Here is a 10587-nt window from a genome sequence, read left to right on the forward strand (position 1 = left end):
TCTAAAAAACAGGTCCAATCCTTCTTAGGCTTGGCTGAATATTATAGGCAATTTGTACCCCACTACAGCCAAATCGCCGCCCCGCTGACAGACCTAACCAAAAAAAACCAGCCAAATGCAGTTCAGTGAACTAATAAATGTCAAAAGGCCTTTAACCAGCTTAAGGCAACACTCATGTCTAACCCTGTGCTAAGGGCCCCAAACTTTGACAAACCGTTCCAAGTAACCACAAATGCGTCCGAGCGAGGCGTGGAAGCAGTTTTAATGCAGGAAGAACCGGATCAAAAATTCCATCCTGTCGTATTTCTCAGTAAAAAACTGTCTGAAAGGAAAAGCCATTGGTCAATCAGCAAAAAGAAATGCTATGCCATTGTGTATGCGCTGAAAAAGCTACGCCCATATGTTTGGGGACGGCGTTTCCAACTACAAACAAACCATGCTGCGCTACAGTGGCTTCATACCGCCAAGAAAAATAACAAAAAACTTCTTCGGTGGAGTTTAGCTCTCCAAAATTTTGATTTTAAAATACAACACATTTCGGAAGCTTCTAACAAAGTGGCTAATGCACTCTCCCGGAAAAGTTTCCCAAAGTTAACTGGTTAACAATTGTTTTTAAAATAAAACATATTGTTAGTTTTTATATAATCAGTAGTATGTCTAAAGGTACATGTGTCTTATTAACTCTGTTTTCTCCTAGAACTCCAGGAAAAAATCACAGCCAGTGTGAAACCAAACATCCAACACTATCTGTAATTTGGGGGGCGTGTCATAACTATAAAGGGAAGGGTAATAGCTGTCCTGTGTACAGTACTATAAATCCCTCCTGGCCAGAGACTCCAAAATCCTTTTCCCTGTAAAGGGTTAAGAAGCTCAGGTAACCTGGCTGGCATCTGACCTAAAGGACCAATAAGGGGACAAGATACTTTCAAATCTTGGGGGGGGAAGGCTTTTGTTTGTGTTCTTTGTTTGGGAGTGTGTTCGTTCTCGGGGACTGAGAGGGACCAGACATCAATCCAGGTTCTCCACATCTTTCTAAACAAGCCTCTCCTATTTCAAACTTGTAAGTAAATAGCCAGGCAAGGCGTGTTAGTTTTCCTTTGTTTTTCTCAACTTGTAAATGTACCTTTTACTAGAGTGTTTATCTTTGTTTGCTGTACTTTAAACCTGAAACTAGAGGGAAGTCCTCTGAGCTCTTTAAGTTTAATTACCCTGTAAGGTTAATTTCCATACTAATTTTACAGAAATAATTTTTACCTTTTTCTTTAATTAAAAACCTTCTTTTTAAGAACCTGATTAATTTTTCCTTGTTTTAGATCCAAAGGGGTTTTGGATCTTAATTCACCAGAAGTTGGTGGAAGAAAGGAGGGGGGATGGTTAATTTCTCCCTGTTGTAGATCCCAGGGGGGGGTTGGAACTGATTCACCAGAAGTTGGTGGGAGGAAGGAGGGGAATGGTTAATTTCTCCTTGTTTTAAGATCCAAGGGGTTTTGGATTTGTTTTCACCAGGAATTTGGTGAGGGTTTTTCAAGGCTTCCCAGGGAGGAAATCCATTAATGGTGGCAGCCGAACCAGAGCTAAGCTGGTAGTTAAGCTTAAAAGTTTTTCACGCAGGCCCCTACATTTGTACCCTAAAGTTCAAAGTGGGGATCTCAGTCCTAACACCTGGGTAACCCACAATCCTGTCATTGGCTAGTACAAGATGCTTCAGAAGAAGTTGCAAGAAATTCTGCAGTAGGTAATAATGGGATAACTTAACTTCCAGTGGAAGTAGGATGACCAGATGAGAGGAAGAAAATATCGGGACACTGGGGGGGGGGGGGGGGGGGGGGGAAAGGGGGAAGCTGAGTGCTGCTGGTGGGGCAAAAAAAAAAAAAAACTAGCGGAGTGAAATATCGGGACAACTTGCGTCCCGGCCAGAGATCAGTCAGGACGTGGGACAAATAGCTAAAAATCGGGACGGTCCCAATTTTATCGGGACATCTGGTCACCCTAAGTGCAAGTTGACTTATGGCCCCAAGCATAGAATCCTAGAAGTGTAGGACTGGAAGGGAAGGTCATCTAGTCCAGTCCTCTGTGCTCAAACAGGACTAAGTAATAACTATTTCTTTGAATGTCCCCTTGTTCTTGTGTTATCAGACAGGGAGAATAGACATTCCAAATAGACCTTCTCTGCACCATGCAGTATTTGATACACTTCTATCATCTCCTCTCTCATTTGTCTCCTCTCTAAGGTAAACAATATGTTCAGTTTCTCATCATATGTAAATTTTTCCCATGCCTGTTATCATTCCTGTCTCCTGTCTGTGAACTGGCTCTGATTCTGCTTATCTTTTTGGAGATGGAGTGATCAGAACTGAACCCAACACAGAATTGCAGGTGTGGTTGTACCACCACAATGACATATTTTCAGCATTACATTCCCAATCCAATTCTGTCTTCATTGAGCTGTCCATCATAATGCTCAGCTCTTTTATCCAGATGTAACAGTAAAGGTAGAAGCCAGTAAGGTAATTAAGTAATTTGAATTATTCCATTCAATATGGATTACTTTGGATTTGCCACTGTTGAATTTCATCTACCATTTTGTAGCCCATTCATGTAATTGGGCTACAAAATGGCTCTGAAGTTCCTCATTGTCTTTTCTGGTATTGACTTGCCTAAATAATTTTGTGTCATCTGCAAATTTAGCAACTTCACTGCTCAGTCTCTCCTGCAGATTGTTTTATTAAACAGCACAGGTAGTATAGTACCTTGAGGCACTCCATTACTAACCTTTTTGCCATGATGAAAATTGACCATTTATTCCTACTTTTTTGTTTTCTGTCTCTCAGCCCATTTCTGAATATGGATATGTCTACATTGCAATAAGAAGTGTGACTGCAGTAGACATACCTGAGCTTGAGCAAACCTAGCTCAGGTATGTCTAAATGTGCTGCGATCACACTTCTGATTGCAATGTAGAAATACCCTTTGTCAAAGGCCTGCTCTAAGTCTAAATCAAATATTTCCTTTATCCATTACCTTATTGACACAATCAAATAATTCTAATGCATTCACAAGGCACAACTTTTCCCTGTACAAGCCATGCTGGTTAGCCAATCCTATTGTAATCTTTTATATGTTGTATAATTCTGTTTCTAATTAGCATTTCAACCAATTTACCAAGAACAGAATTCAGGTTTACTGGTCTGTAATTCCCTGCACCAACCCTAGCCTTTTTAAAAATATAGGTACAACATTTGATACTCTTCCAGTATACTAGGTGATTTTAATGAGATGGTATATTTTTTGCAAGCAGCTCACTTGCTTCATTCTGAAACTCTTTCAGAACTCTTGGTAGTACCATATGGTCTGGATGACTTATTGCTTTGTAATTCCTCCATTTTTGTCATCATCTCTTTGTTTGGCATCTCAATCTTTTATCTTCTTTAATTGCTCCCTTTAGCCCCTGTTAAAGCATGGCATGCTTACCTTTCTGCCTGAAATTTTCCAGAGTTGGGCTCTGCATGGAGGTAGGACCAAAACAGCCAAGGTAGGTAAGCTGACATTTGGCCAGGAGGTAGTACTTAGAGGGGAGAGGATTCTGGCGCAACTCAGTGTTGAGTTGTTTGAGTTATGAAGGTTTAAAAATAGTGGTTTGTGTATCTGGTGACTTGCCTCCCTCCTGCAAGAAACCATGTAATCTCTCTCATCAGCTGTGGCAACCAGATATTATTCCATGGAAGGCAAGGTCCCACCTCCTTCGACAGGTTACCCCATCCCCTGCACTAGAGTTAGATTTTGCTCCCTGATATTGAATCTGAATCTCCTGGCTGCAGTCTGATATCATTACTACTTGTTCTGCCCTTGGTTACTGCGGACAGTAACAGCTCCTCTCTCCTCTTCTCAACAGGTTCCGCTTGCTATTTCCATGGGGGATGAAAACCGAACTGGAATGACTGAATTCTACTTCCGTCCCTTCTCGAGTCTCCCCAAGGTACAGCTGCTGATTTTCCTGATCCTCCTGCTCATGTACATGGTCAGTGTCTGTGGGAATGGCACCATTGTGCTCATTGTCTGTACCGATCGCTCTCTCCATACCCCCATGTACTTCTTCCTGGCCAACCTGGCAGCTATGGAGATCTGCTACTCCACCATCATCGCCCCACTGACCCTGGCCAATCTCACATCTTTGAGGAAGGCCACCATATCCCTGGCTGGCTGTGGCATCCAGATGTTCTTCTTTATCTTCCAGGGAGGTGCTGGATGTGTCCTGCTGGCTTTCATGGCATATGACCAATATGTGGCTATCTGCCACCCATTGCGCTACACCATCATTATGAGTTGGACTGTCTGTGTGAGCATTGTAGCTGCATCCCTAGCACTGGGCTTCTTGGTATCCCTTAATATGACCATCCTGATCTTTCACCTGCCATTCTGTGGCACCAATGAAATCTACCATTTCTTCTGTGACATTCCTGCTATTCTGCGTCTGGCATGCAGCAACACCCATGCCCATCAGGTCGCCCTCTATATTTGTAGTGTCATAAACGTGGCCATCCCTTTCCTGTTGATTTGCTTCTCCTATGCCTTCATTGTGGTCACCATTCTGCGGATCAGCTCTGGAGCTGGCCGGCACCGCACCTTCTCCACCTGTTCCTCCCACTTGATGGTTGTTGCCCTGATGTATGGCTGCAGCAGCTTCAGATACTTACGCCCTAGTTCTAGCTACTCCCCGGAGCAAGGCCGGGTAGTGTCTGTGGTGTACACGTTCATCACTCCTGTATTGAACCCCTTGATCTACAGCATGAGGAACAAGGAGCTAAAGGATGCCCTGAGCAGAGCACTGGGAAGGAAAGTGCTGCATCAGAGTAAGTGACAGATTTAGGACATCCTTCAGTAAACAAGACCCCGTCCAGAGACACAATGTGGGTGGCCCCGGGTGATTGGGAATGGGATAAGGAGCATTTTGCCTTATAGTACCTTCATGTCAGGGGCCTCGCCGTGTCTCTGGGTATTGGGGAATGGGATTGTGAAGTTGTATACCCAGGTGTTATGGTACATTCTGGTCACACATGCTGGTTACAAGACAATTTCAACAGCAGTTTCTCCAAGTCCTCCTGGTGAGTACGAAAAGACATTAGACTAGTCCAGGAGAAGCAGAGTACCAGATTCCTCTGCTCAGTGGACTGAAGGTCTGAGAATCTGTTTGAAACACTGTAGTTGTCACTCCTAGGGAGTCTGGTCTAGCTGTATGATTGACTGGGTGGGCTTTGGAGGAGTTGCTTCTTTATCTCTCTCAACCAAAAGCAGTATAAGATAACACCAGGGTTACGTGACGTCAACTAAAATTTCTCCTTCCTATAATTTTTTTTTCAATTTATGGTTTTTAGAAACAATTGCCTAAGATTATTCTGAAAGACGTTAGACAAGGAAATATTTATCTCCTTCTCTTCAGTTTACTTTAGCAACACTTTTTTGTGTATAGCAAATTCTGCTCTTCCTCCTGTGTAATCAGCCAGTCTTTATTCACCGAGTATGTCTATATTACAATCAAGAGGTGTGATTGCAACACGTGTAGATATACCCAAGCTAGCTATGATCGAGAGCACTCACTAAAAATAGCAGTGAAGCCACAGCAGCACGGGCAGTTGCACAGGTACCCGGGACACTGGGTACATAGTCAGGCGACTAGCCCTTGCCACAGCTTCACTGCTATTTTTTGCGAGCTAGCTCGATCATAGCTAGCTTGAGTATGCCTGCAAGTGCTGCAATCACACCTCATGACTGCAGTGTAGACATACCCACTGTTGTGTGGGTCTTTCACACAGCAACAGGGGAAAGAAAATAGGCAATCAAAAGAAATATCTGATGGTAAACCCCTGCAAATTGGTAGCAGGACTCAGCAGTAGCAACTATTTCCTGTAATTAATGTCTATTATGATAATTTATTACACTAGCACCCAGGAGCCCAATCACATTAGGGCCTTAGTGTGCTAGGTGCTGTACAAACACACACACACTAAGATAATATGAGCCAAATGGATGAAAACAAACAAATCTAAGCAGTAGAGGAGGGAGGATGAGCGTAACAACAATAGAAACCCGTCTATACGCATAATTTACAGAATAAGAGGGGTTTTTAATTTTATTGTTAATTATATGTATATAAAAATAAAACGAGAGATTAATGATATCAACAATACCTTTTACTCCTTTTAAATAAAACCTGACTTAATTTCATGGTGTGTCTTTAAGAAAAATAGCCTTACAGCAGACTAAATGTATGATGTTATGCCTGTATTTTTTTTCTTCACTGTTGAGTCTTGCAAAATTTTATTCCTCTTTCTGAAGTTGTTTCAAGTTGGATCTGTGTATGTTTAATGTGCTTGTAAAAGACCCTTTAATATAATTTACACATTACAGAATAAAATCTATCTTTGTACCTGTTTTTTCTCTCACGTGATGACTGTTTTATTTTAACACATGTGCTAAGATGGGCTCAGACCCAGCCACACCCTTATGCATGTGTTTACATTTAAACATGGGATTAGTCCAGTAATTTCAATGGGAATACTCATGTGCTTAAAATTAAGACAATACTTTAGCTTTTGTGGATCATGATATGGTAAAGAAGGGGAGATAAAATCTAATGTGACCAGGGGTCAGATAGGTAAAAATTAAGAGGTTGTAATATTTCACATTGTCATTTGATAAAGCACTAATGCTTTTATTGAAAATATTACTCCTGGGGGAATCTGCGCCATTGCGCATGTGCAGAATTTATGTCCACCGCAGATTTCTCTGCTTCCCTGCAGAAAAATGACTTTCTGATGGGGAAGCAAAGGGAAGCCACAAGAGAGGACATGAGATCCTCCCCAGCAGTATGTTTCGGGTGCCCAGGGCAGCCATCAGGGAGGCAAATCACTGTGGGGCCAGGACTGGGGAAGACCCTGCGGGTGGCTCCTACCCTGCACTGGGTTCAGCTGCTAGTCCCGGCTGCAGAGGATGGGACTTCCTCTTCCCCTGCATGGCATCCAGGACGGTGTCAGACCCACCACCAGATTTCTCCCCTAGCTGTAGGAAGCTCAGCAAACTGCCGCCTCCTCCCTGCACTTCCTACAACCATTGCTCCTCATCTGCAGGGGGAAGGATCACTGTACAGGGAGCTGCTTCCCCATCTGCCCAGCCCCTGTGCATCCAGACCCCCTCATACTCAGACCCTCCCACTGAGCCTCACCCCCCTGACCCAGAAACCCCCCTGATGAGCCCCACTCCCTCTGCACCTGGACCACCTCTATGAGCCACCTGCATATGGATCCTCACCCTACCAAGCCCCAACCAGCTGCACCTGGATCCCCACTCCACTGAGCTCCAGCATCTGCAACTCCCCCACCCCCAGCTGATCCCACAACACCAAGACCCCCCTGCCAAGCTCTATCCCCCCCCCAACACACACCCCTGCTGAGCCCCAACCACCTTCAGCTGGACCCCCACTGCAGAGTCCCATTACTGTTTCACCCAGAACCCACAACAAGCCCCTGTGCATTCAGATCCCCCACACACCCCAGATCCTCCACTGAGCCACCTGCACCCAGATTGTCCCACACAGAACCATCTCAATCCACACCTGGATCCCCCCACACTAAGACCCTCCACACTTGGCTCCTGCCTTGCTGAGCCTTCCTGCTCACACCTGGTGTACTGGGCACAGAGGGGTGAGGCTCTATCCTTGCGCAGTGTCAGGGTTGGGTGCAGCTTCATTGCTGAGTCTGTGTCCTGGGGTGGAGCTGCACAGTGATCTCCCACCTCTGTGCGGCCAGTAGCCTGTGTTCTCCAATGCCATGCTGAAGCACCCACATATATTTGATAAATAAAATTTGCAGAATTTTAAAATATTGTGCACATAATTTTTAATTTTTTGGCACAGAAGTTTTAATTTTTTGGTGCAGAATGCCCTCAGGAATAATTAAATATAGAACTATATTGCAAAAGCTGTCTGGGGAGAAACTGGAGATTTGGGCTGCTGGTTAGTTGGGGCTTTTGGCATTTGTGGAGGTATGGAAGGTAGTTTCGTATAGTGGGATAAACACATTAACTTTATATTTGTGCTAAAATGACCGGAACTGAAACAATTAGCAATTTACACTGTCATGTCCTAGAGTTAACACCATATTTGTGGGGTTCCAGGCGGAGCGGATAAAGCACACGACCAATGTGGTTGCAAGCTGAATCCGAATTCTGTTTATTGCAAGCTTTCTTTTATAGTTTTTCTCAACATTACATAACACAATTAGGCTATAATAACACATCTACCGATTGGACAAGAAGGAGAATCATGTGTTTATCACATGTATAGCCCCACACCGATTGGTTCAACTGTTCCTTACATAAGGCCATGATTTGTTTACCTCATCTTATATAATCCTAGACCACCAGGGGGCCTTACATAAGGCCATGATTTGTTTACCTGGCAAGTGTCCCATCGTGACCCTTACCTCCTCATGGAACTTTTCATTAGGTTGGTGTAGGGATGATACATCCCCACACCTCCCCCCTTTTTCTTAAATAAGGCCTATAGGAGGGTTCAACTAACATTAGGACAATTACTAGCCACCTGACTACTTTTTTTGAACCTATAAAACTGACGACAGGTGACATTTAACAACTGGGAAATATATAGAGAACTATTAAAAAACATAATATTACATAAATACGAAAACCATTGGGGATCCGATGGGGTGGCCATGAACAAGCAAAAAGGGCTTTTTGGCCAGTTTGGTTCGCCCAGGTGATCCAAACATTTTGTCGTGGGTTAACAAAAGGTACAGAGTTTGGACATACAAAGACCCCTGCTCCTATAATAAGGAGTCCGAACAAACAGAAGTACAGCATTATTAGGTGTCTAGGTTGTAGCAAACAACAAGTGCAGGTCCGGTGTTGCGGGGACGTTGTTTGGCTTCTGTGTGGCGGCATGGTGTTCGGGTAGCAATATCATCTGCCGGAGGGATCTTATCCGGTGGTTTTTTCCTATATGTCCTTTCAAAGTTAGATAAGCCTGGCTCCGCCATTCTTTCCAACCTATTCCGCAACTGCTCACCCTGCCCCGGGAACTCCGCCCGGAACTCTGGGGTACAAACATCATTGGTGACAGGAAAGCCGGGCTGGTTCAGGGCTCGCAATGTGTGGGACTGCGGGGGATGGCTCTCACCGGCCAAATGGGACAACTGATTCAGCATGTCCTGTAGCTGAAGGCCCTGTTTGTACATTCCCGTGTTTCTGCCCCCATTTCAACAAACGGGACAACGCGTCAGAGGGAAGCTTCTCTCCCCGCTTTTTAGCGATGCGTAATAAAAAATTATGCACCGTCTCCTTCTCTGCAGACAAAGCAGAGCCCATTTTATTAAAAGCAGCCGCTCACCTGTGAGCTCACGAACGTCTCTCTCGGACGACCAGGAGCCGGTATCCTCCGGTACCTCCTGCCGCGGCTGCCACCTCCGCCTTTTCTCACCGAACGCTTCAGTCGGCTGTGAGCTCACGAACGTCTCTCTCGGACGACCAGGAGCCGGTATCCTCCGGTACCTCCTGCCGCGGCTGCCACCTCCGCCTTTTCTCACCGAACGCTTCAGTCGGCTGTGAGCTCACGAACGTCTCTCTCGGACGACCAGGAGCCGGTATCCTCCGGTACCTCCTGCCGCGGCTGCCACCTCCGCCTTTTCTCAAACCATGTTCAGTTTTTGGTCGTGCTCCAGTTGACACTGAGCTTGGCAAACCATTTAAATCTTGGTACCCTGCCCTCTTATTCCCACAGATTCCCTTTATCTCTGTGAAGAAGGCCTGTCTCCACCTTAACAGGGCATGGCTGTTTGCGCTTTTTGGAAGAAGGAGTTCTGGAAGGAGAAGAGCCAGCACTGAGAGCCTCTTCAATATCTAAATTCAATTGTTCCAGTTTCTTCATGAGAGATGACATAGAGTCTGACCACTCAGATCCTTTTTTTTGGTTGGATCTGCTTTCTCTTTGCTCAGCTTTTGAGACAACACCTGTTGGGTCTACTGTCTGAGAACATTGATCCCTGCTCCACTGGCGGCTGTGTCTAGTATGATCTCTGCTAGCTCACTCTGGGCAAAGTCCTGGCTGCCTTGATGTCCAAGCCGAATCACGTCGGGATCACCATTTGTGGGGTTCCAGGCGGAGCGGATAAAGCACACGACCAATGTGGTTGCAAGCTGAATCCGAATTCTGTTTATTGCAAGCTTTCTTTTATAGTTTTTCTCAACATTACATAACACAATTAGGCTATAATAACACATCTACCGATTGGACAAGAAGGAGAATCATGTGTTTATCACATGTATAGCCCCACACCGATTGGTTCAACTGTTCCTTACATAAGGCCATGATTTGTTTACCTCATCTTATATAATCCTAGACCACCAGGGGGCCTTACATAAGGCCATGATTTGTTTACCTGGCAAGTGTCCCATCGTGACCCTTACCTCCTCATGGAACTTTTCATTAGGTTGGTGTAGGGATGATACATCCCCACACATATTGAGGTGTATGAGACCTGTGAGTTTCTGTTTCAAGCTATCGGCCCACAAAAACAG

The 10587-nt window shown here is 44.8% G+C and overlaps 1 protein-coding gene across 2 annotated transcripts; it reads left to right on the plus strand.

Annotated features, from left to right (window-relative positions):
* The first annotated feature begins 775 nt into the window (after positions 1–775).
* On the plus strand, positions 776–5447 carry LOC128837226 (olfactory receptor 10V1-like). Of its 2 annotated transcripts, XM_054028215.1 has the most exons (4): positions 776–1060; positions 2137–2231; positions 3446–3532; positions 3893–5447. In XM_054028215.1, exons 3-4 carry the CDS (start codon positions 3464–3466, stop codon positions 4856–4858), a joined length of 1035 nt encoding a protein of 344 aa, XP_053884190.1. In that variant the 5' UTR covers positions 776–1060; positions 2137–2231; positions 3446–3463; the 3' UTR covers positions 4859–5447. The 2 variants fall into 2 exon arrangements, with proteins under 2 accessions (XP_053884190.1, XP_053884191.1); XM_054028216.1 differs by lacking the exon at positions 2137–2231 and having other exon boundaries at positions 776–874.
* Positions 5448–10587: the final 5140 nt, after the last annotated feature.

The sequence above is a fragment of the Malaclemys terrapin genome, chromosome 4 (genome assembly GCF_027887155.1).
Source record: "Malaclemys terrapin pileata isolate rMalTer1 chromosome 4, rMalTer1.hap1, whole genome shotgun sequence".
Lineage (NCBI taxonomy): Eukaryota > Metazoa > Chordata > Testudines > Emydidae > Malaclemys > Malaclemys terrapin.

What these genes read in the sequence shown, in the direction of transcription:
- LOC128837226 (XM_054028215.1), top strand. Translation starts at nt 3,464, where the DNA reads ATGCTTACCTTTCTGCCTGAAATTTTCCAGAGTTGGGCTCTGCATGGA. An exon ending in GTAGGACCAAAACAGCCAAG is followed by an intron (nt 3,533 to 3,892) that starts GTAGGTAAGCTG and finishes TCTTCTCAACAG; the next exon opens with GTTCCGCTTGCTATTTCCAT.